At 39.5% G+C, this 27,695-nt stretch overlaps 1 protein-coding gene across 3 annotated transcripts in view; it reads right to left on the bottom strand.

Annotated features, from left to right (window-relative positions):
- Window positions 1-27,076, bottom strand: part of LOC145997088 (uncharacterized) — a 43,971-nt gene extending 16,895 nt beyond the window's left edge. The window contains exons 1-3 of one of the 3 annotated variants that reach the window (XM_083133708.1): window positions 26,859-27,076; window positions 12,881-12,947; window positions 11,563-11,691 (exon numbers count right to left, since the gene is read on the bottom strand). In XM_083133708.1, the coding sequence (XP_082989834.1) occupies window positions 11,563-11,691; window positions 12,881-12,947; window positions 26,859-26,864 (202 nt within the window). In that variant the 5' untranslated portion in view covers window positions 26,865-27,076. The remainder of the gene's footprint in view (window positions 1-11,562; window positions 11,692-12,880; window positions 12,948-26,858) is intronic. The other 2 variants (XM_083133709.1, XM_083133707.1) reach the window with 2 other exon arrangements.
- Between the last annotated feature and the right edge of the window lie 619 nt (window positions 27,077-27,695).

The following is a 27,695-nucleotide window of genomic DNA, read 5'->3' as shown; positions in this document are numbered from 1 at the left end:
ATGATTACTGGTGCAAAGAGTTAACCATAAAGGTGAAGCAATAAGTACAAAAGAAAGAGCATTGGGTTTAAAGTGAGACGTCATTTGCGGCAGCGTATCCCATACTACAAATTGGCCGTTGTTTTACCTTACGTAATGAATCCTGTAACAACACTGGATTTTCGTGTGGATTATTTTACTTCTATGAGTTTGCAATGCTTTCTGCATGCACGTGGTTTTGTTTACGGATGGTCTCAGGCTTGGTGATTTGAACTTTAGTGAAGTGCTATGAATCAATATGTCTATAATGCACAACAATTTCATAGAAAGAACTGTACGAAGGGTGACCTATAGGCGGGGAAAGTTTAAATCCGACCATGATCAGTGTAGTGCCATATCGAGAAGACGACCATTTTCGTAGGATATAACTTGTGTGAGAATGTGGCATTTTCTATTATGTTCGATTCAATTTTCTCTCTAGAGGAAAGACCTTAGTTACAGAAATCAATCAAAGAGGCCTTTATGAGTGGTTAACGTACCGCGCTAGAACAGCAGGGATTCTACGTTCGAAATGAGGAACGTGGCTCAGTTGGTAGAGCAATGGCACGGCATGTCAGAAACCGAGTTCGAGCCCTGGTCGAGCCTACATTTCTCACTGAAATTGCTACGAATCATGGATGTCTGTTTGTCCCATCATTTATTTTATCATTTCATACTAATCCTTGCGGTTACTACTAACCTAGATCCCTAGAAATGCCAACTCTAGCTATTTCTTGACGTTTTTCTTTGTAAGTATAGGCACCATTGAGCCCTTGACTTAATATCGTGTTCTTACAGAGTAATGTATGTGCAACACTTCTCTTGCTAAAACCCGGGTCGACTGTCAGCCGGTATTTGGTCAATAGTTCGTTTGTATTATTTCAATACAAATGTAACACCATAATTATTTAGTCACTTGTTTTCATTGTGCATTGACGGAAGCGGAAGATGCCATTGGTGTCTTTCAAGATACAATTTTCCTATGCACTGATGAAATATTCTTACCACCTTATCACAATGTTCCTTATTTTATAATTCACTTTAAGGATACATTTTGCATGAAGTAACTACAATAAAATACGTAAATTAACAACCTTTGTTAAAATATATGCACTATTGTTGAATTGTTGTTTAAGTCCACTTTATGCACAGTTAGGCTAATCGGGACTGGGCCTACAGTTTAACGTGGGACCCGAACCATCGTGCAGTGTGCCTCCACCGGGTATCGAACCCGATCTGCACTATTGATTCACACTAATCTGTCCCATTCGAAACGGTACTTCGAAATTAGCCTACTTATCAACAGGGAGTAAAAATAACAAATAATAAAACAATACAGTAACATCTTCTTGAATATAGTTACTAGAAAAGCGATGTAAAAAGAAACACTGTTGGTTCAGTGGTTCCCATGTGTAATGTTTCATTCACTGGCGTACGCAGGAACTTCTTTCGGTGTGGGCTGGAATTGTAAAGGTGTAGTACAGTACGTACATGCTTTCTATGGGGAGAAAAATACACAAGATATTTCGTATTTTTAAAACATTCCACTCCCAAAAATGGAAATCGGGGGAAATTTTAAGAGGGGGTTCGGTTTACCACTTCCTTTTTTCTCGAGTTCTTTACGGCTTTTATTTGAAAATGTTGATTTTCTCAAAATTTCGGTGGGGCTGTAGCCCCATCAGTCCCCTCCCCCTCAGCGTACGCCAGTGGCTCCATCAGTACATTACCTCTATGAAAAATGGTCCTGTTGCAATGCTGTTCTCACAACCACAATACGTTTTGTTGACATAATATAATTTTCCTCTGCTTTGTAGGTTGAAAAAAGACCAGCTTAAATATGCATATTATCTTGAATCTTTCGTAAGAACATATTCTGATCTTTGACAAGTATATATGTCAACACCCACTAATTATGACATTTTCCACTCATTAGTGAATTATTGTTTGTATTTCCTGAGATATAAACACAGAAAGATGAAGTCAGAACGCTACTTAGATATTTCAAGGTCAGAAAATCCTTTCACCGTTCTAACCTTGACCAGATTGTGGCGTGGGAGAATAGATCTCAAGTCACATACAAGTGACTTATTGATGTGAAAGAACTTCCAGTTTCGTATCTGATAACAGTAACAATAGCTTTCACTCAAGCACCATGGCATCCAATGCCGCTACGTCACTCAACGGCCTTGCAATTATTTATAAAGTTCTCACAATTAAAACAGATGCTAGAAACACATTCACACATTTCTCTTGTCCGTTGGAAAATGACGGTGGAAGTTTTCTATTTCCTGAAAAAATTCCGCCATTATCTTATATCGCTGTTGTCTAGATATATGCAGGAGTGTAACCACGAAACCAATCCGAATATATAGGTGGGTTTCATGTGACGTCAGGATTCGCACCGCCGCCATGTTTGCGGCAAAGCTGTTTGTCGTCTGCAAGGAAGTACCCAATGCGCAGCGTTTGTTACACCTGCGCGAAGTGCGCGTTTGTTGTTAGTAGTGTGTAAAATGTCGGTAACAGTACAGATTAAATGGAAATTCCAAGACTAGGCCATTATCTTCTATGTTTCCTTTTAACGTTTGTTCGAGCGCATTAATTTGAAATGTTGAGTTGTTCGAAAACAGTAATTTCACTCCTTGCTTTAACAACTTGGGGTATGCAGGCCTCAGTGACGGAGTGGTTAGCACAACGCACTACGATGCTAGGGATCACGGATTCGAATCTCGGCCTGGGCATGACTGATCTCGACTAGCCAAATATAGCAGAAAAACGAAGTAAAATAAACCAAATAAATCAATCAATTTGAGATACTTTGATATATCATTAACATGTTTAACCAAGCAGTGCTTTTTTTCTGACAGTACGCAAAACCTACTACCGACACCTTTTCTCATGAATAGGATAACAATTAATAACAGTTTGTGTTAATGAATGAAATATAAATAATCAAGTACAAGCTTGCAATTATCAAGATGTTGAATGTTGTAATTTTCATCGTCAAAATTATCATTACCTATCTACAAATATAATAATAACAAGGAAACGCTACTTGCAAGTATGATAAAAAAAAACCCAGTTCAATCCATTTGTACTAAAAGTCACAGAGAAATGCGATATATGAACTTACTTGAAAACAAATGTTCACACCACCGCTCTGTACTATTTGTTTTGTTCATTAATGGTGGCACGATTTATTCTCGCCATGACGGCGTATTCTAATAAACAATCGAAAAATTCTGTGCCGTGAATTGCACCTTCTGTTCTTTCTCGGAAAATTCTACGATAATCGTGAGTGCCTGTTAGACCTAAACAACCTACTATTGCACAAAGTATACCATCGTAAATAAGGATGAAATCTCATAACCCGCCACAATCATGGCTGCTCGATCCCACAATGCAACAGTATGTGAGGTGAAACACATCTACAGACAACAGCGAAAGCGAACTAGCCCGTTGACCCACTGAATCCCCTCGAGAATTATGTTGATTTTTTTTAACAAATTGACAGATTTCGATTATTTGCGTAATATAAAATTGGTTTCAGCGCACGGAAAACACAAACAACGGAGATATTTGATCTCGAGTAAGAGATCCACGTAAGTTAAAAACCTGCAATCACGGAGTACTTCCGATTTTTATTAATAAAAAACGTTTGTATGTACATTCAAATAGCGAAGGAACACGTCGGAAATTGCTATCAACTTCAAACCTAACGACGTAAAATTATAGTTGCTGTTGTGGAACATAGTGTTGGGTACTATATATTCACTTGCGTCAAGCCTTCGGGCTGTTCTGCTTCACGGTAAGGTAACACGCTAAGGTAACAGACGTACAGTGGGATCCATTAGTATTACCGTGCAAATTGTCCATCACCATGTTCGTGCACTTTATTTGACCCAATAAGAGCTTCAAGAATTAAAAGAAAATTCAAAACAAGTAACACTTTTCGCGAGCTAAAAACTACTGAAAACTTTCATAAACAACATAATCTTCATAAACCATGCCAAATATTTCACTTTATAGAGGGAGTTATACATAGATGGTCAAGGGTACCCAAACCAGACCGATTGTGAAACATGTAGAATGTTATAATATCTTTGAATGTAGATGATCTCGTTAAGTATGGAGATATGTAAAGTTGTACAGTGGGATCCATGAGTATTACCCTGCAAATTGTCCATCACCATGTTCGTGCTCTTTATTTGACCCAATAAGAGCTTCAAGAATTTAAAGAAAACTCAAAACAAACTGTTGGCAACTTCTGCACCAGCATACATAAAAATCCGTCGCTTAAAAACACATAGGATGCAAGAGAAAAATTAATGAAAATAGTCATGGACAATTTGCACGGTAATACTCATGGATCCCACTGTACGTTTCCCAGGTATGAATTGAATTCTTGTTTTATATAAAATCATACCTGCGTACATTATTATATTACCGTGGTTGGTAATACAGCATAAACCACATAAAATTTCACGTGAATATTCTGGAAGGAGTTCTAAGCAGATCTAATTATTCAGATTTTTGCAATACCATACCTAGCAGTTTTTCGAGAGGAGAGAGAATTTCGTATACTGCCTATCCTTAATGGCGTATGTTCTTTAATTCTGTTTTTCAATACGAGCAACCTAATCCATGAGTTATAAAAATATAGAATAATTCTGTTTCTACTGATAAATAACGTCGAAATGAAAATAAGAATAAATATATAAAAATAAAAACTTTATAACAGAATAGAACTACTGAACTTCTGGCATTTGTGACGTCTTGTTCAAATTCGATGTTGTCCTTGACAATCCGTCACAACCCATTTTTTATTATTTTGGAAGTACGTGCATTTTCCTTGGTTATCCCCCTGTAATAAAAAAAATAAAGGAACAACATCAGAGGCGTGGCGTGCATGTAGCCGCTGTTACCGCAGGTAACACCAAAATATAAAGAATTGAAGAACCTGTCTTAAAATATTATTACGTACATAAACTGGTAATATTGTCGTAAAGTAAACATTGCAGACTGACATTTTTTCTGACACCGGCAAAAGCGAAGAGGAGGACTGATCCGGTACCCTCCACAGGCAACATGAGGAAAGGGCCCTGAGCCCACGCAAGGAAGACTTTCCGTCGCGGCAAAGACTGTTTCGGCGGGAGGAGGAGGCATGACTGTTTAGCCGCCGCAGTTGCCGGTGATACTTACCGGAAACATACCAGTGTTGACATATTCAATTGACAGAAAAGAGCTAAGTCGCCTAATCGGTTCTATCTTACTCTGAAGGTGTCCAGTCACACTGGGGAACGATGCCGCAGTGGTAGCGTCGCCGCCTTGTAATCAAGGGATCCCGGGTTCGATACCCGGTGGAGGCACAAGTGGTTCGGATCCCACTTTAAACTGTCCCGATTAACATTACTGTGCATGAGTGGACTTAAATCGCCAAATCAAAATTAAAAAAATCAAATCACACTGGTGGAAAATCAAACTACCAAGTGATATTTTGTATTTACTCTAAATATCAGCGATTACGAAAGTCCTCTTTGTCCTTCTTCGACATCATGGGCGAGAAGGAGAGGAGAGGGATGGGTATGATCAAGGGGTCTGCTGTCCTTCTAAAATGTCAACCTAAAATTCTATATTTCACACATATAATATTATTTCGGTTACAGGAATTTGTGATAATTGTTGAAAGGGCCGCTTGAGATTGACATACGTTGTCGCAGGAATGCGATAATTTCGGATTGAAGCAATGTTTTTGAGGTGGTAGAACTGCTTTTGGGTGAAAACATTACTTACAAGCATAATTTCCCGATTGTTATCTTAGCACGCTCTGAAGTGTCAGGTGTCGCAGGTTCGAATCCTCAGCAAGAAATGGTTATTTCAATGTTTGTTGTTATTATTTTACTTACATAATTATAAAAATTAATAATTACATACACAAAGAAATAATAATTTTATTTCAATAATTCACCATGCATCCTCATCGTCACGATTATCCTATAAAGCGAAAGCCTTAAAGGTAGCAAGGGACGTAAAATATACGAAATAGTAGTGGTGTCAGAAATGAGATTTCAGTGGATTTAGCGAAACATGGGAGTGGGAGTAGTTAGGAAACAGATGAAGACTACATGTACTCTACATACATACGTCTTATTTGAAACGAAAAGTTTCGCCATTTGGGCAAATCTGGTTTCAAAAGAACTAAGATGGCAACAGTAGTAGAACTGGACTTCTTGCAGGTTCCGAAGGAAATATTGGGGAAGCGCCGATGCTGAGAGGGGAGGGGGCAAGGAGGGTGCTTCACGTGTTACAAAAGTAAACAACTGTTGGCGGGAGGGACTGTGCAGTGCGAGTTTTGTGAGTGGTGTCTTTCGTCTTTATGTTGTTTTCGGGCGTTGTCAATTAATTAACAAGTGGAATGGAGCTTGCTCCGAGTTCCGAGGTGGCGGGTTCGTCCTATCTGAACAGTGTGTGTAATTGTGCGATAGAAGATATTTTGAAGCAATCTTTTGGTTCGTTCTTTTGCAGAATAAAGCGAAATTGTGGCGAAAGGGAGGCCAAAGCCTATTTTGAACTATTTAAAAACCAAGTCGTCTGTGGATATCATAGAACTTTTTTGATTTGATTTGATTGATTTTGTTTCGCTTGTGCCACTTTTGGCTAATTTGCGAAGATGGGGATGAGTGATGATATGATGAAATTGATGAATAGACATCACAAACGCCCATGTCTAAGCAAGGATTCGAACCTGGGACCACAGCATCATATAACTATTTTCAAAGAAGATTCGTCGGATTGATCTGCTCTATAAGTAGCCTTCGATGTTTCTGTAAGTATCAAATTACGTATTATTGTGTCAACAACCAATGTTTACGATTTCACTTCAGTCCTTATGTCAACATTTTTTTTCTCCTGATTAATAACTTTACCAAAATCTAGTACTGAATTGCAGACGTGCCAGATTAATATTATATGAACTACTTGGAAGACATGGGGGGGGGGATGAGGTGGGGAGGCGCCCAAGTCTTACGGCTCCTCCCTTAAATGTCCTACTGATAACCGGTAACACTTTTAAAAATCCCACGCCACGCCACTGAACAACACAATCCCCCCCCCCAAAATACATATGTATATATATATATATGTTTAGTTTCTCTATCACAGGCTTGCCTTGTAATCAAGGGGTCCCGGGTTCGATACCCGGTGGAGGCACAAGTGGTTCGGATCCCACTTTAAACTGTAGGTCCAGTCCCGATTAGCCTTACTGTGCATAAAGTGGACTTAAAACACCAACTCAACTCAAACAAACCAAACTCTATCACAGGTGGTTCGCGTCCTGTAGGGAGAAAAAACCAAGGATCAAACAGTCAAAATGGGCAAAAGTCAAAACTACTAAATCCCAGTTTATTTTAAGGTATTAAATTGTGCGTCGCTCCAAGCCTTCTCGCATATACCGCCAGCTGGTCCGGAGTTTTGTAGCGGGCTCGTCTAGTCCCACTCCCGACGAACTAACGTGTATATGACTGAAAACATCCAACTGCTTGTTTTTTTTGTTTTTTTTTGGGCTTCCAAATATATATATATATATATATATATATATATATATATATATATATATATATATATATATATATATATATATCTGCTACCCAAGAAATTATATGGGGGAAGGGTGAACTTATCGTAAAGGGCGCCCAGCGCTCTGCTTAATTACGTGAACAGTAAGATTGGGTATTTTTTCAATGATGGTTTTATTTCCTTAACAAGTGCAGTGTATTTAACTTCTTACAACAATAATAACAACGTGTTCTCTATAAATTGGTGGCCTCACACAGAAATCTCTTAGCAATTACCCCCCTTGACAGATTTTTACCAAAAACATTTACAATGACTATCAACGTCGACCATTTATTTCATTTACCTTTTTTTGTTCCCACTATCTCTTACCACACTTGTGCTTACAAAAACTATGTCCATAATCATTCCTTCTTTTAACTTAACTTACATATTTTCTGCAGGAATTAGGCCCGGCGATAGAAAAATTATTTGCAACTGAAGTCACGAACTTTTCTAGACTTTTAAGTAAAAAAAAGGGGGAAGAGGAGGTGAAAGATTCAAAATTATCAATTAAGTAACGCGGTAAACTAAACCCTTTTTTTTAAAAAAAAAAAAAAAAATACTTAACTCCATGTCCACAAAGGTTCCACGTTCTACTAGGTCCCAGGTGTACGGGAAGATATGTGCTGAGTCACGCCCACATTGAGGCGGCTATCACGTCGTGGAGCACCGTTGCTGGAGTTGATGTTATCGGGAACGGCTGGGAGAGAACACTGGTTCGCTCAACAAGGAAAACGTGAACCCCGAGAAGCTCGCTAGGTGGCAGTCTCGTCGCCCCCATGCGAGTCTCTTGGGAAACAAACGAAGTTTCTCCGCGAACTGACAATCCCACGCATCGGGTCCAATTCCTGTATACAGGGTGGGCCGCAGGGGCGGCGCCAGAAATTTTCGACAGCGTGGGCAGAAGTTCCATATTGATAGATTAGGGTGGGCAGTATAATTTTAAGACCACATATATGTGCACGTAAGACGTATATGTATCCCTCTCTCCCTCTTACACTCCCGATTTTCTTCTTGCTTCTTCTCCCTTTCATTTTCTTGTTTTCCTCTTCATTCTTTTCTAATCTATTCTCGCAACTTGTTCTATTTCCTTTCGCGTTGTCTCTGATGACAATTATTTCAACGAAGTGTTTATCCATGCGCAGCCATACATTCACAGTCACATTCTTTCATACATGTTAATATAATGAAATAAATGTGAATTGGGTTTAAGCTTGTGTTGCATAACATTTTGCCCTTCGAGAACAAAAAATAAGGCACATACTTGATTTTATGTATTCGGCGACAGTGATAGAAAGTGCGATGGTAGACAATTGTCATGTTTCTCGTAATTTAAAGGCATGTTCCTGAGCATAGTATTTTCATCGTATGAGTTTTTGACTGAAAGAGTTTTCTTACTCCTTGGGGGTCAATTTTCTTAGCTTACAAGGTTTGTACAACTGACAAATCTATCTGAATGTTTGCAGTAGGGGCGATTGGGTGCCAACATTTGAGGGGCATCATACTTTATTTTTGTAGAGAAGGCTTAGCATAAAGAGGTCATAGTGCGGGGACAAAAAATGGCAAAAAGTCGGAAAATGTGCCGGGGGGGACTGCATCCCGCACCTCCCGCTCCCTCTAATCGCCGCCACTGAATGTTTGGATTAAAATTAACGTTTTATTAGGAATGATTTAAAACACACACGGAAAACCAATTCTTTGTTCATTATCCATGAAGTATTCCTAGGCTAATGAAAGGCAATTTTGACAAAATATCACCCATAAGAAATAAGCAGGTAAGATTGAGAAATCTGTTCAGAATTGAAGAGATTATTACCTAAGTTAATATTACCTAACTATTCTATGATAGTACTTTTCTGAACTAAGTCATGTTACTCATGCGGGAGAAGAAATACATGTATGGTTACATTAACATATTTTTTGAGGTAACAAAATTATTTCGGACACAAGTAATTCATCGAAGTTGATCACCGTACCAGGAATAATCCATCTATTTCTCATATATGACTTGGGTTGTATGTACAGCATACCCTGCAAACTTTATTCTTGCAGGGCAACGAGTCCCTGGCGCCTGGAACCACAGTCGAAATAATAATTTATGGGGGTTTGTATTTTGAGTGTCCACGTGTGTGTGTTTTTGCCCCTTCGCCATTGAACTTTATCGTCGTCATTATCAAAATTAGCAGAAAGATGACTTAAAATAAAACAAATCATCCACAACTTACTCTTCCAAAAATGGAGTTTCATTAGTTCATAGCTCTTAGAAAGTTGAGGTGGTAGTTTCTACTAATGAGGCATCAGTGTTTATTATTAGATCAAGGCAGCTAATTCCGTGAACAATGACGTTCTTTTCTAAAAGTCTCAAATATTTGTCTCAGGCAATACACGCTCTTAAAATAGACTCATCTTCTGTGGTGGTAAAATGTCGCGAGTTCTTTCTGTATATTTTTTCTCCAATGGCATAAAGTTGTCGCATTATAATGAAGAGGTCCTGTGTTCACCACCCTCTCCTCTGGTGGAAGCACAATGCACACTGGTTCGGACTACACGTTAAACTGTAGGTTTAGTACCGATTAGCCTATCTGAGCATAAAAGTGGGCTTAAAAACAAAATCACAAAAACGTCTTCTGGATATTTCGTGACACAACTTTTTCCTTTACTTCAGCTGCATCTACAGATTCTGTCGATATTTTCGAATGGTTCATGTGGCAAAATTCATGTGTCGAACTAGGATTTCTAAATATGATAAGCCACTCAATAGCAATTGAATAATTCTGCAGCTTTTTCCATACATAACTGGTTTATCAAAATTTATTCACTTCGGTATTGTAGTGATTATTGTGATTACTTCTTACTAATAGAACGAATATAAAGTTGATATTTCACATACCATATTGGTATTTGAAGATGACAGGTATATAAAAGTTGTAATGAAATAAAGAAAGGGACACTTCTGGAATTTCAATGCAGAGCTAATTTCCATTAGGTCCATCTCAACGTTATCCCTCCATCTTCGTTTTGGCCTTCCTACTGGTCTCTTACCATCAGGTTTCCCAACAAGAATCCTGTAAACTATTCTTTCCTCTGCCATTCGTGTCACATGACTTTCCCATCTAAGTCTTCTTGATTGAATTATTCTAATAATAATTTAAAAATCTAAATAATTTATTGTGTTGTTGGAGGGAGTAACGCTAAGATGATGTTTTTATTTGTTTAATTGGAGATTATTTTAGTCATACTCAGGCCGCGATTTATGTACGTATGTGGAGGCCCTGAGCTTACAGCACCAAGACCTCACTCAAATCCCCTCTACACAGTTTCAGTTATAACTTCTCGCCAAGTTACATGGTGTGGTTTGTTATTGTATTCCTGACAACATCCGAAGTACATTCTTTTTTTTTTTTTTTTTTTAATTATGTGGTACTTTTCAAAGCAGTCTTTTCCAGTGAAGACCTGGAGCTTCAGTCCTCAAGTTCACCCTAAATTCTGTTCTAATCTTGATCATACCCTGCATAATGTTGAGTTTTCTTAAGCCTACTAGCTGCTTTCAATCATAGAAGTATTAATTTGATCAGTTTTTTTTTTCAATAGCTCTTTCACTTTCTAATGGCAAAATTGGCCTTTTATGGGTTGATAATATGTGAATATTTCTAGCATAAATAATATTCACTAGTAAAATATACATGTTATGAACACCAGAATACACTTATGTATTGAGTCATTCACATATCCCCAAGTATATGTACTTATTGAATTTGATTGGGTGGGCAATCGGGTGGGCACAGAAATTTTTGGGTGGGCGCTTGCCCACCCGTGCCCACCCCTGTCGCCGTCCCTGGTGGGCCGAAGAATGTGGCGAAACGGGATAAACAAGTCCCGATTCACCACACACTCCTTTTAATATAAAAATTAAGGTCCATGAAAGATACTTACCGAAGCTCCCTCCACCCCCTGAATAGCTGCCACCCCCTCCTCCATGATGACCACCACCGTGGTGGGGCTGCTTCCCTCCGTGGTGGCTTCCTCCTCCCCCTCCTCCAAAATGGCCGCCACCGTAGCCTCCTGGAAGAAAAGGAGGAAACCTTTCGTAACATTGTTGCTGGTTTAAAATTATAGATTTCTGAATTAATTAATTAAGTAAAATTGTTGTGTGTAGTGTTGTGGCCATTTTGCACCTTCAATGTATACAAGGAAATATCCTCTTATCTAAAATCCTTACCTAAGAGTTAAAAAAGGGCTATAAAAGTCCCTTGGAAAAGCTAAAAGTGCAAGGTTTCTAAGGGACCTGCACACGACAAACAAAAAAAACATAAAAATGTAAAAAAAACACTAAGAACTTCCTCATAGACAGTGGAAGAGACCAGCTCTTCTCAAAAAGCTAAAAAAAAATGTTAAAACACTGGCTCATCTCCCAACAAAGATGAAAATCAGTTGGGAAGGTTAAAAAAAGTCTTGCCTGATGCAAACAAAATCGGCATAATGAGAATATGTCGAAAACATAAAATGACATTACAGACACGACACATCGGAGGGCCCAGCCCTTGCAGTTAGTGACCATGCGATTTCTGAAAACGTACTCCATTTTATTCTTACCAAAACGTGGACATGTGTCCACTATTTAAGTAGGCACTCACCGAGGGAGTAGATGGTCCGTCTGCAAACACGATCCTAGCCTTTTTAATGCATACGAAGTGGAAAAAGTGTTCCAATATTTAGGAAAGGAATGGTAGTCTACCTTAATTCATACTCCAAATTATCATAATCTTATTTGTACTCTCTCTATGCAATGGTTATTGTGTTCTCTCTTTCAAATATTTGAAAACGAACTACTTTATTCAGAATTGATTTTTCTCTGTGCCGAAGTGTTCCACTTCACATCAGGAACAAAATTTGCTATATTTAATTCATAAGCAAAAACAAAGGTTAACTATCCTGAAGATTAACTAAATCTATTCTGAAGATAATTTCTTACCTTCTCATTAAACAATGTTTGGAATTATTCCACGTCAATTCTCAAAGAAAAAATTAAACTGTTGAACTACTTTCAAGTTTCAGTTCACCAAATTGTCTCCATAGATTTTTCCTTAACAATCACTTGTAATAAAGGCAGTAAAAATATAAGAATATACCTAACCGTGCGTCAACATTGGACTAAAAGTTATAACTGACATTGGATGTAGAGTGGAAGGATCTCATTACATTGTATTGAAACGAATAATTATTGCTTAGAGTAACAAAAATGAGAACTTACCCGCAGCCGGTGGTTCAGCTAAAACATTGCTCAAGGAACTGACTAGCAGTAGCGCCAACACGGCAGCCTGTGAAGGAAGAAAAATCAGTAAAAACTAGCAAATTTGAAGTTTTTTTTTAAGTGCACTTTATGCCCAAATAGACTGCTATGTAGACGCTGTAAAATTTTGACTGTGTTGTATTGCAACAACTTATGCATTGCAAGAAGCCTCAAAAGATTAACCTTTATAATAAATATATTATTATGTACTTGATATGATGCAAGTAACATAAATTGAAAGCATGTACTTCAAGTTAGTAATTGCACAAAATGTGTTACTATTATTCAGCATTACAAGCAAAATATGCATTACAAGCTGCACATATAAGCAACTCAATCATTTTCATAAAATTGTTTCACAACGAATTATTATTTATTATACATTTTGTATAATTCGTTCATAAATATTTTCTTCATCTCGTCAATAAAAGATAAAACACATATTTAAAAATGATATAATTTATTGACTGATTATAATCAGTGAACTATATCAGTCAGATAATTATCATAGAAATTGCAAACACGATTTGATACATTATGCGTAATACAATAATAACCCATGCAAATAAAAAGGAAAACAATTTTCGTACACAAATGAAGCCCCAATATACTTAGTTTTGTTTTGTCACAATCAATGATCAAGTTTATTTAAATTTACGAAAATATATTATCACTATCATAGAAAAACTCTAAATCTATGTATTAAGAATTATAAAGATTAACTATTATTAATTATAACTGCTATCCGTAAGTTTCTATTGATCTAAGTCATTTCAAGGTTCCAAAGTGAGATATGGTGTGGAGAATGAAAAAAAGATGTGCACCCAACGGCTAAAGAAACAGCAGGCGAATAATCCATCACCATTTTCATTCGATCTATATTACACAATGTGCTGATAATTAATTGAAATAATGACGTCAGTAAGCAGAGGGCAATGCCTGCTTCGAACCAACATAGTTTCATTCCTACAACACAGTATGTATAATAAAAAAGTAATGAAAATAGCGGTGGACAATTTGCTTACCCAGTGCGGGATCTACAAGCCGCAAAACCCCGCAGTGCGGGGGGAAGGGGGGCTCGGAGATAAGTAAACCTTTAGGGGGCCCTAAGCCATTGACGACGTAATAGTAGAAACAAACTTAGTTACTCAGGAGTACAGGAACGAATACAATATATACAGGTAAATGAAAAGTTAAATTCCATGTGCACATAGCACCGTACCATGAAGGCACATTTAGGGAATGTGGGGGTGGGGCCCCACATATTTCAGTGTCGGTCATCTTGGATGTGATGTGATCAGCACCACGCTGCGGTCGCCTTAACCCCCCGATACCATTTGTTTTGAGGCTGGATGGGACCTCCGTTTTATGTGGAGACAAAGCCGGAAAAATTCCGACCTTATTCACCCACCCCAGATTTCCCGCGTGGCAGTCAGACTAGAATCAAATGAGGCTAGAATTTCACGAGAAATGCAGTGGTGAAGGTTTCTTCAACCTATCTTTAATCAGGAAAAGTTACGACTGCATTCTTGTACCAAATGTATCATTTTCCAGGTGTGAGAAAACAGTGTACTATATATATCACATAACCTCCTTCCCATTTTAAAAGTTTTGAGTTGGGTGGGTCTGTGTGGGGTAAGTAGAGGGGGCCTTTGATAATATTTTGCAGGGGGCTGCAAGACTGTAGATGCGGCACTGTGCCTACCATTATATTTGCCGTTGACTGTGTATAAAAATATATCTTACAAGTGCATGTAAATAATATACTACTATTCACATCATGGTCTCATTCAAATTCAAACTAAATCCGTAATGAATTCAATATTGGCATAGAACTCGCTTTCGTGGATAAAAAGCCATTAACGATCATAAAGTTGTCACATCAAAATATCCTTGTCAAGTACCACGTGTTGCAACTCAATTCCCACAATACACTGCGAACCAACTTGTATCCTTTTGCTTGTAATGACACGGTCGGCCTAGAAAATAAAAATCCCGCAGCAATGCGCCTTGTACCGCCATCGTGCTTAGCATTCAATAATGGCGAGATAAGAGCCCAACAAAAGAACTGACGTGACAATGCAGTGCGATGTCTTCCCATGCGAACGACAGACACGTCATATCGTTAGGGAACCGCTTGAGGTACGTTTTGGTTCATGGTCATCTTCTCTCTCAAAGGAATTTTTTTTTTCAAGAGATCTTACGGACTGCTCCATTGTGAAAAAAGATGGCCTATTCTTTGGAAGACGTGAGATTGTTGTGGAGCAGTGCGTTAATTCAAATTTGCTTTCTTTAGTAGCCCATCTAATTCGCTACACTTTTAGACTCTGCGTCTGCACTCACTCGTCTAAAGCCTGTTCGGCGAAAGAACAAACTTCAAACTTCTAGTTTTGTCTTTCCCGTTGAAAGCCAGAGAGGGTCACATGAACCGCTGAACCAATCGACTTTGTCCAGTTGCCGTGGTGAGAGGAAATTTTCATGGTGGTCTGCGTTGCCAAATTTTTCGTTTCGGGTCGTTTCTGAAACAGGTGTCACCCTCAACAAGGCCAAGCACGGCGAAGCCTAATGGTTGCCGCCGCGTAGCAAGCGAAGAGTGCATGTTGACAACAAGAGGTGAAGAGGTGTCGTTGATTGATTGATCGATTTGCTGCTTTAAGTCCACTTTATGCACAAAAAGGCTAATCGGGACTGGACACGGCCTGCATTATAAAGGCCGGAATACTGAAATGTGGCAACGATGTAAACATCCAGCTACATAGCATGGGCGCGAATAGCAAAATTGATGTTGACTCTTAAAGAAACACGGGAATCTGTGTAAAATGTTTTCCTTTTTCCAAATCTGAACAGAAGATTGACATTACGATGTAAGTGGAAAACATACATTAACAACTGAAATATAAATTTGCCGTTAAATAACTTGAAATTAGCAGAAAATACAATGCCAACTTTGCATTTCATACGCAGTATCAAGTATGGAACTTTCCAATAATGTGTAGCTTGCCCTGATTTAATTTGCTAGCATTTCGGAATGACATTCGAATCTAACAACTAAATATTTAAATGATGGAAGATCTAGCACACTGGACTTAAAGTTCTAAAAGTAATACGTACAAAGTAGTTGTGGATGTGATAAACCAGCATGAACGAGTGTTACATTCAGAGTTTAAATAAATCTTATGTAGCCTACATATTTCTGTATAACGTCATCATTTTAGCAGTCCATGATTTAATTGCCAAGATGTTGTTCAACAGACAGTACATTGTAATTACGATGTGCATATGTACAAATATTTGTTTTGTTTGCATATAGCCGATGTATGTACAAGGCTAAAATAATGCCGACTGCTGGTGACTATCTAGTCCCTGCAAGAAAGTGGATAATTTTGCATGGTTTAGAAATTAGAAGGTGCTACATTTCCGTTGTTTTTCTCTTGCGGAGATATGTTACAGTGAAGGAATTAGTGATTTTCTGATCTGCAGTTTTTGTTACGTTAGGCAATTTTATGCTCTTAGAGGTTTGTTTGACTCTGTATTGTTTCCCGAATTCTTGTTTGAGTGTTGTTGTTTAACCCTTGTACTTAATACAAGTAAAAGCTTAGCGTGTGGTGCCTCATGCACACAACTTTTCTCAGCGTCAGCGTGGAATTTGCTTTTTGCGTAAACATGTTTTAAGCCTCTATGTCATCGTTATAGCTCTTCGACGTCGCTAATTTATTTTGCACATGATAATTAAGAATATTAATGACATCAATATGGGATATTTATTATATTCGATGATTCACCACATGTGAAACGTACGGAATGCTCCATGAAATTCTGATATGCGATTTGGTGGAAGGGAGCGTCCGTAAATCCCGCTCGGCTGTAGGTTCTTGAAAGGACCAACATCCCACAGAGGGTGCTAGGCCCGTGCGAACCGAACACCCGCCTTGCCGAGTCGGGCTGGGCGCCTTCCATAGGATTCGGGATGCTCTGGAATGCATCCCTAAGTGGGAGGTAGATTCCTCCTAAGGCTAAATATCACCACGAGACCGATAGCGAACAAGTACCGCGAGGGAAAGTCATTCGATCGTTACGAAATTTTACCGTCTCCAAGCAGAGGTCCGGCTCTACCGGAATCCCAAGTTTCGTCTTCCCCGGTTAGCCGAAAGTACACTTTCTCGGCCTCTATCCGAAATGGCGGTTTAGGGGGCGAGAAGTGCTTCTTAGGGGGCGAGAAGGACGCAGGCTCGCGGATTTGCTTAGAAAAGTCACGCTTCCGACTTTGCTTTTGGCTCGCCCTGCATGTTTTCGTGTAGACGAATGATGATGCAGCTTGGTTCGTACAAGATATTGTAACTTTCCCGCCAAAATTGAACTTTCTATTCAAACTTAAAAATCCGTTAAGATTTAGCATTTCCTCCGAATTTCAGGTGGAGAATCAACTTTTCCCATGACTCGAACACTCGACCTCCTGGTTACGTTACCGTCAGGTTATCTACCCGGGCCCTTTCCCGTTCACCTTGGGTTAGGGGTTAGCGCGATCCGGCGGCTGGAGCCGCTCCCGACTGGTGTTAGGGGCGGAGGTGCAGCTCGCGGGGGCGAAAATCCACCATTTTCCAAGATGGCGGCCGCGTTTTTTGAGAAATCTCAAAATCGCATTCGCAACTTTTATTCCCTTGACGTGGGCTACCTTTGTGCCGAATTTCGATTCCCTGGCTCGAAAATTAAAAAAATGGCTAAGGGGGCGAGAAGCGCTCCTTAGGGGACGAGAAGGACATTGTATTTTCTTTTCATTCGATCGTTACGAAATTTTACCGTCTCCAAGAAGAGGTCCGGCTCTACCGGAATCCCAAGTTTCGTCTTCCCCGGTTAGCCGAAAGTACACTTTCTCATGAAATGCTGATATGCTGCTCAAACACGTAATGTATATTTTTAACAACTTGATAACATATTGCTTTACGTAGGAAAAATAACGTTCAATACACTAGCGAATACAATTTGAGCGAATGAAGTTATTACGGGATGAATAGACTACATAAAATTGTTACTTTTTTTTACTTTTGGACTTTCATTCTCTAATGTTTCTTCCGAGAGACATCGGCCGGCTGATGTCACGGTTTACAGGGTTGCCAAATTCAAGGCTCCGGCCTCTATTAAAGATGGCTGTGGACTGTACCTACAGTTTAAAGTGGGATCCGAACCACTATGTGCCTCCACCGGGTATCGAACCCGGGACCCCTTGATTACAAGGCGACGACGCTACCATTACGCTATCGGGGAGGCCCAAGAGTACGACTGGACAAAAATCAGGCGTGTAACAACACAGCTTTTCCTCCCTTGAAACTCCCACATCTAGAGGCGAAGAGTCTGGGTTTCCTGAAGTTTATTCTTTGGCCACTCGGTCTTTAGTTGGTTACAAGGTGCAACACCGACTCGTCTACTTCGTTGATTTGGTATCAAGTAGTGTATTTGGCGTCTGCACCGTTTGCACTACGTTCTGGAGCGGTGTAATCTGTGGTGTATGGTCACGTGGTGTGTGATAACTAATCAAATGAACGTTTAAATCAGCACACAGGCATTCGTTGAATCTTCCGAAGTTGAACACCGCTTTCCGTCTACTTGGTTCAACGTCATTTCCTTCCACCAATCTGACACCGGGATACACCTGCACTGCATCAAGAGTTAAAAAGTGCAGCGGACTAGAAGTGGCCAGTGTAGCCTTCCCTCCCACCCTCCCCTGAAAGAAAGTATAAGATAAACAGATAAATATTTAAATATCAACGACGTATTTCGAGCGCTCTAGGTGTCCTACCCAGAAAGACTTGATCAGAACTGAAATCGAAAATAATTAAGTGTAAAACACAGAGACCAGATTGTATTTTTCATATTGCATCATTTAATCCAAAGAATAAATGGTTACACAGTTGTCAAGATTGCAACAGTGACGTGCGGTGACGTCGACACTTGGGGTAGCAGTCAGTGGCGTGCTCAAGGGGGGTTGGTGTGGGTCACACCCCTCCCCCCTTTAGGGCCCAGTATTCCTAAAAGAAGAACGTCAAAGACAGGAAAAGATTGCAAAATGATGAATGAGTACTAAAAAAAGTACACGTAATCCCCACCCACATTCGAAAATAAAAAACGATTTGATTTGACTCTAAGCCAGAGATCCTGGGTTCGAAACTCGGCTTGGCCATGGGTATTCTTTATGTGTGTCCCTTCATCAATTTTATCGTATCATCTTCGCGATTAGCCAAAAGTGGCTGAAAAGCAAAGTAAAATAAACCAAATCGAGCAATCAATCAATGATTTGATTTCACACGTTCCCATTTCATAAATAATAAAACTACATCCCATATTATACATACGTACATATTGTACAACGTATAAAAGGTTGTGTAAATACAGAGAACATAAGTACTGCAGAAAATTTTACCCTGAGTTCTTTAGAGGATTTACAAAAAATCTATGAAAAACCAATCCCCCATCTGTCCTATAGGAGATAGACTAGGGGACCTGAAAGCCTGGGCTTTTCAAACATTGCAGCGGGGTGCGAGGGGGCAAGGGAGGTAGAAGTAGAAATCTTCCTTTTCCTTGGGAGGGCCGTTTCTACCTGGAAACTGGTCAGGCGGAGGAAGAGGGAGCTAGGGTATCCAGCCAGCTTTGCCCGCAGATCACACCGATGGACGAGAAGCGCGTGGAAAAGAAAGTGTTGCATGTGAACTGTGGCTTTAACAAGACAATAAATATTGTGATTTGAATAAAATTCGAGATGTGAGATTGATTGATCTATCTCTGCTAGACTAGCTACTCCTCAGTGCACGTCACTGGATTGCAAGAAATAGAGTTTTATGTAAGAGCTCAAACAACATAGGTGAATTTTATGATTAAAATTTCCTAAAGCTATTTCTTGAACGAGGTAATAACAAAACAGAATAATAACTATGCATGCATTTCAGTACAGTAACTCTATGAAATATGAAAAGCAATAAAAAACTGTTGTGTTCGATATTGCTCGCGCCTGGTGGATCGACTAGAAAAATCTGCCGTCCATAGGTTCTCTATCTCCAACTGTTCAATGGTGCATCACCTATTCCTGGTTTCCTTTTTAACGCATTTACTGAATCACCCTGTATATGCGGCCATGCAAGGTTGGGAGGAGGAAAACGTGAGGATTTTTGGTACATAACGAATCTCCAAGGTTTCCAGTTGGTTCATCCGCAGAAAGCATAGCGCTCCTTCAACCCTGCATGCTTCCAGGAGCAGCTTCACGGTAATTTGCATAAGGACATAATCTCGTCCTCTTGGGGGACATCATACGAAACTTTCTGGAACGTAAACAAGTGGCAGTAAAATGGCGGGACAAAGGGAAGAGCATGAACCTAACGGGAGGTTGTCGTCTCGTGTAGTCTTCATAGACATGACACCTTCAATTGTCATCACGGACAAATTTTAGCGATTAACATTTTGACATCGTTACAAACCATACTTTTCATTAAAGGAAACTAAGGTTTAAATCGTTTTTCTTAAGAATATTTCAGACCGAAGCGACACATGTCACTTAGGAACGAGCCAATCACCAGCAACGTTTCAAACCGTAGCAGCATGACAGTCCTGCGTTCGATGATCTCACTTATAGCACAATTCTGAACCACCGTCTTTATCAAGCTCCGTACAACGACTTGTGGTGTCACAAAATTTGCAGTGTATTTATGCTAAGAGCCCTAAACTTAACGTGCTTAACCTGACAACGAATGTATTTAGCGTGACGTCAGAAGACGAAGGGTAGGGCTCGATTAAGTAAGGTGGTTGAGAAGCGTGCCGTCAGTTATAACTGCGTTGAATTCGTGAAATCTCAAGCGACTCAGCCACAGAGGTTGGTGCTGCGTGCGACTACTGAATTCATATAATGCTATGTATACTATGTATACTATATATATATATATATATATATATATATATATATATATATATATATATATATATATATATATATATTTATATATATATATATATATATATATATATATATATTTATATATATATGATTCATTACCTAAGTATTTATTATGTTATTACAAAAACTAAATAAATAAACATTAAAAATATATACTATTGAGTATATTCAAAGAAATGTATTTGTTACTTTAACTTATATCAGGTGTTTATGAGGTAGCACACTAATTTTTTACCAACTGTTTAAAAATGGCAGTAAATTACAAAATATTTGAAATGGATTTATTATGTAAGTATAAGTTTTTACTCAGCTTTTGCTTTACTTTTATTGTGCATGAATTATTATTCGTGTATTATATATATACTTTAGTAAGGGTAATATCGAAAACACACACGAAGGACAATTTCTGTCTTTGTGTGCTTGTGAGTGTGCTCTATATATATATATATAGGGTATCTTGAAAGAGAGAGAGCACACTCACAAGCACACAAAGACAGAAATTGTCCTTCGTGTGTGTTTTCGATATTACCCTTACTAAAGTATATTTGAAGTAAAAACTAATTGCTTATCTTATTTTTATAACAGGAACTCTCTTTTCTGGAAATTTTTGATGGAGTGCATATTTTGGACAGAATTGTGGGTAGAAGAAAATTCCACTGTCCACCCAGGATTTCGCACACTTCATAATCAAGTGAAAATATTGGACGTGTGATGACGAATTACGTGAGATAATATTTCATGAAGACCTGTGCCCTAACTCCTCCACAACTAACTAACTATCCTGAAACACGAAGGTTGAAACAACATAGGCCTTCCATCTGTCCCTATCCTGAGCAAGATCTATATACTTTTTCCATCCTTACCAATTTCCTTTAGGTCCATCTCAACATTATCGTTGAGATACTGGTCTCTTACCATCAGGTTTCCCAACAAGAATCCTGTAAACTCTTCTTTCCTCTCCCATTCGTGTCACATGGCTTGCCCAACTAAGTCTTCTTGATTTAATAATTCTGGACATGAATATAAATTATGCAGTTCTCAAATCAGCGCACGTCACCTGCATCAAAGAATGATTTGCAGGGGATTCGAGACACTTTAGGCGAGCAATGGGCAACTTTCGAACATGAAGAGGTTCAAGTGGAGAAATGGAAAGTCGGGCAGCAAACAGAAAGCTCAGTTGATTTAACAGATTCCACATATCACGGTCAAGGTCAGAAAATATCCAAAGACACCCGATCCTTACGTCAACAATGCACAGAGAACCTTTTCTTTTTTGCCCAGGGACACAACAATAGAACGGACTAATCTTTGTTGGCGAACTGAATTAAAGGAAGGCACATTCTTGCACCAGGTCTGCAAGGAAAAAAACGATGCCAGTAAAACGGGGGGGGGGGACCAAAATTCCGTGGATTTGACGCCCTGGATCATTTTAAAGGCACCAGGACATTCAGCGCATACGCCTGGTGTAAGAATGTTTGCAGGTGGAGGTTGGGCGTTTTCAGGGGTTCTCCCCTTTTATACACCATGTCAATATATGGACTAAAGACACAGCCATGAAAAGAGGCGGCTTGGCGGAATTGCGCTGGTGCCACATGTAGGAAAAGCAAAGCGAGGGCGGGACAAAAGTCGCTGGTTCCCGCCCAATGTGTGGTCCGTTGCCTACTATCGGATTAAAAATTATAGATACTCGAGTTTAGACTGCAATTAAAAATTAACCAGTTAACCTATAACAAAACGAGTTACATCAAAATTTAGCTTATTCAATCCTGCGTTAATCTATGCAAACCAAAATTATTTCGAGTATTCCTTCTATTTTTCAGCATCGTGAGAACAAAAAAGGGGCCGTTTATTTTTAGTTTTGCAAACGATTGCTGTGTGCCGTGTTGCCGTGTTCCGCGCTCATCTTTACTCCGCTGAATAAAAATCTGTATAAAATCGATTTCTCAATGTGAATTGACAACGATAATGGATTTTCAAAACATATTCAAAGAGCTTCCAACCAAGACCAATATTGTATTTGTAGGACTATCCAATACTAAGAGAAAGTTGTTTCGCAAAATTGATGAAAACGGTTTATCGACAAATTTTAAAAATCTGAAAATTAAGGTTTTTGTTTAACACCTTTCTGCCTGCACCATACCAAAATTTCATCATGATCGATCGATTGCAAAACTAAAAAAACTGCCCCCTTTTTTTGCTCTCAAGGCGATAAAAAATATAAGGCTTACTCTTAAAAAAAATGTTTAGCATAGATTAACGCAGAATTGAATAAGCTAAATTTTGATGTAACTCGTATCTTTGTAGGTCTACTGGTTAATTTTTAATTGGGATCCAAACTCGAGTATCTATAATTTTTATTCCGATAGCGGTTCGAGTGTCAGACCGACCTCTCTCCGGGACACTTTTGTGTCCCTGACTTTTCTGGCAAATACTGTCAGCTTGTATACCACATGGATTACAAAGACCAACTATACAACAAGATCTTTCATTTTCTTAAACCTCTGAACACCCGGGGTTGTGCTCCGACGTGGTAACAGCACGAACATCTGCCACCCGCCCAATGTCATGGTCGTGCGTTTAGTTTCAATGTGGTGTGGGGGAAATGCCGGGGATTTCCACCCACAAAAGATTCTATCCCTTGCAAAATAAAATTATTTTTATCCATGCCAGAGATGATTTTATCCCCCGCAAAGAAAATGGAATAGAAAACGTATGGTATACCATTTGTTAACTATGTAGAAAATATTGGTGTCCATTAATGCCCCAGTCATCAAAGATTTTCTGGCGGGAAAGTATGCAGCCTTGTGGATTAAAGAAGGACACCATTCTGCAACGAATCAACCTCACCGAGCCGAGACAACAGCAGGCTGCTTTCCACTTAAGTTTTCATGGCATAGTGCTGGTATTTTACATGTATTAAGGTGTTCACGAGAAACTTGTTGGTTGGTTAGGTGGACGTTAAGTTTGAACCTGGCAATAGACATTTGCTCAAGTTTTCGGTGCTCATGGTTCGATAAATCTTTTCGTGTATGAGTTAGGGTTTTCTTAGAATGTAAATATCCAGTGGTTCCCGAAGTGTTCACAGAAATGACAATTATCCCAATGTATGAGCTTATTTCGTACTTTTTATGTGTAAAATATTTCTGAATTGGAAATACGTGCTTATTTTTCAACTTAGGGCAAGCGATCTAACCACACTAACTGAGCGTTGCAAGTGTTACATAGGCCTTCATTCTGACTTGGGCGCCGAAGGAAAATCTTGAAACACTGAGGGCGCCGTGATACGAAAAATTTGGTAACCCCTGTACTAAATGTTTCTAAATTACATGTGAATGTTATCATAAGATTTAATGACGTAGGCTAGAACCAATGTTCTGAGATACTTGGAACCGCAAGGCAATAGTTTAGATTACTGACTGGTAACATATATACACAAATTTGCATAAGTATATATGAAAAAAACTATTTCCCGAAATGAAATCACAAATACGCCACTGAGTGGGCAAGCCCCTCCGAAGCAAAAAGCTTAATTCACACATTAACTATTTTAAATTTCTGTTCAGATTTCTATGTCTTTCTTGTCCTTGTCCAACATTTTGTATTTTCCTCTTTTACTTTGCGACATTTTATCATGAGTGTACGTCTAAAAGTGCTGTACTTTGGAATTTTCTGCATACTACACTGTAAATACTGCTTAGAATAAATAAATAAATAAAGGTGCCTGTGTGCTCCACTCACTGACTCTTAGGGCTATCTTCTTAGTATGGCGTAAGTACCCACTACGAATGGATTTCCCTCAATTCAACCGCTAAGGGGGAAGGAGGATGATTGCTAAACTTATTTTGTCTTGATCTGTCAACAGCACAAACCCTCGGACCTACTTAGAAACACGAAAATATTAAAGAAAGAAATATTTTCATCCGAAAAAGGGATGATTTTATAGATTCACAATTGTAAAGTTATTTATGTAGCAATTTTCTCCCCGCATTTTTATTTTTCTTGTCTGCTTTTCTGCCACTTTAGGCTTATCGCGACGACGATGATGACTGATGTTTACATGAAATTTGTTAAGTTACATGAACACCCATGCGGACGCGAGCCACTAGCGACAGCTACAGTATATCAACTTGTAGATAAATGCTAAAACAGCACCAAACCTCACCTGCCTAACCTACTTATGTAGCTATGAATCCAACGCGCATAAACACTTTAATAGGTTACGTAGGTTAGGTTTAGTACAGTTAGCGTAATCCGTTCATTAGACAAATACGTGACGTCATAATATAACTGCTGACAGTAAAATTCCCAAGTTGCTAAAGCAGTCGCTAGCCACTAGCCATTCGGACGCAACGATTTGAACCTGGGACCCTTGATGCTGCCATCATGATTCCAACACCAACGTCTCACAAACGGAGGCAGATCTTTACTTCCTTTGCAACGTCATTACTGCAATCAATGATAGCACGTTTGACTAATGCGAAACTGACTGTACTTACCCATTTCTCATCAAGAAACTATTAATAACTTGCTATTATTGACTATAAGTTTGCAATAAGTTAATAAATTTACTGCAAAATATCCAGAAGACTGAAGAAAAGTACACCATTGAAACGTGTAAGGTTTCTTGTGTCCTTCTTACATTAAATCCTTGCACAAGGATATGGAGTCCATGATCTGTTTGTAATTTCCCAAAGGAAAATACACAATTACAGAGATTCTCAAGTTGGAGCCTGAGATCCGGACCACAGTTCACACGTTCTCTGCAACACGAACACACACGCACGAACACATAGAAGTTTCCTGGGGGGATTTTAGTAAATACTCTTAAAGGATAAGGATATTATATATAAATTATACATATAATTTCCTACAACAGCCACAAATTAGCAACGAGAGGGAGACATCCCCCCCCGGAAAATGAAAGTTAGCCAAAAATTATATATTTCACACATATAATTTTATTTCAGCCACAATAATATGTTAATTATTTCATGTACATGATAAATTCAAAATGAATGATTTTTTTGAGGGGACAACACTATTATGGGGAGAAATGTGCTTAGTTTGTAGCCCCCTGAAAAAAATCCTGCGGACGCCCGTGTATGTTCGTATGCATGTATATTAGGAGTGGTTAGCGTAGCACGTCGCGATTAGCCAGAAGTGGCAGAAAAGCGAAGCAAGGTAAACCAAATCAAACAATCTAATCAAGGGATTTCGGGTTCAAATTTCGGTGGAGGCACACATTGGCTTGGATCCCGCTCTAAACTGTAGGTCCAGTCCCGATTAGCCTTTCTCGGCATAAGGTGGACTTAAACACAAACTCAAGCAACTAAGTGCCTACCTCGGTGGCGGAGTGGTTAGCACATCAAGCCAAGACCCAGAGATTCAGGGTTCGAATACCGGCCGGCCCGAGCATGGGTGTTCTTGATGAATGTCCCTTCACCATTATTTTATATCATCTCTCATTCTCATCTTCGTGATTAGCCAAAATGGGGAGAAAAGCGACGTAAAATAAAATCAACCAATCAATCATCTCCCTGACCGCGCCTCGCCGATGGCGCAGTGGTGACGTCGTCGCCTTGTAATCAAGAGATCCCGGGTTCGATACTCGATGGACACACAGAGTGGTTCGGATCGCACTTAAAACTATAGGTGCAGTCTCGATTAGACTTTCTGTAAATGAAATTTACTTGTAACAAAAACAAAAAACAATCAAGTTTATCTGCGGGAGACATAATTTGTCAAAACTGACCTGTCGTTTAGTCATACACAAAACCCGAACGTGTCAAACGACACGAATATGTTTACTCCAGTAATTCATTAAAGTGCATTTTCGGTGCATCAAAACACACACAGAAATACATCAAAAGCTACTTTTAAAATGCATCAGGTCAGAATAACAATTTCGAAGAAACCAAAACAACACGTTCAATTGTTAAAAAAAAATGTATCAACATTAATTTGATGCATTTGGAGTTCTTCCAGTAGCTGAAACGTACTCACCTGCATGTTACAGAACTGGAACCGTCCTCTCAGTCAAAGAACTCTGAACAGAAACCTCCACAGCGTGTCTCTTGAGCGCGATGCCCTACGTCGTGGTTCCGCGTCTGCAACGACTTTGCCACCGAAGCATGCTTTTATACGTGGGAGCCTCTTCCCCCCTCGGGGGGGCCCTTGCCTTTAATCTTCGCGGGAGAGAAAGTTTACGCCGGGAGATGTGCCGTATGTGAAATTGTCGATGGCTCGTTTTGTTTATATGAAGGTAAGACTAATAAAGACGAGATAGAAAGCGTCGTGGCGGTGGGTGTGGAGGGTTGATCGAGGAGGTTTGGGGTTGAATATTCGCCAAACCAGCCGCATCTCCTGCGATTGCAGAACCAGCCAGGCGTCACTTCCGGATCTGTGCGCTCAATTCTTCAAGGACCCCCGTCTCCATCCGTGCAAAGATTTCGTCTTCTGCAGGAAGTTGTCCTTTTTCGTCTTCGCTCTCTGAGGGACCTCCCTGTGCGGGGCCTTTGGCCGACACCTGGGCAGCTGTTTTCTATTTAATGGTTATTGATTTATTTTTACTTTTCTGCCACTTTTATCCCGCACCGTGGCCAAGGCGTTATGCTTTGGGCTCCGGCTAGGAACGCGCGGGTTCGATTCTCCTTAGGGGAAGCGTAACAACGTTCCTCCTTAGATTTCGGCCAGTGTATGGGACCGGTGGCCACCCAGCATCGTGAGGAAATTAGGGAGCTACGAATGAGTAGCGTAACCATATCATGAAAACAACGACTGGGGGTTCCTCGTGCTGACCACACGTCACCCCGTAACTGATTAGATGATCTCCCACTTCGA

The sequence above is a fragment of the Lepisma saccharinum genome, chromosome 13, assembly GCF_977018435.1.
Source record: "Lepisma saccharinum chromosome 13, izLepSacc3.1, whole genome shotgun sequence".
Classification (NCBI taxonomy): Eukaryota; Metazoa; Arthropoda; class Insecta; order Zygentoma; family Lepismatidae; genus Lepisma; species Lepisma saccharinum.
The sequence above is the reverse complement of the archived record's forward strand: the minus strand, read 5'-3'. Positions and strand labels throughout refer to the sequence as shown.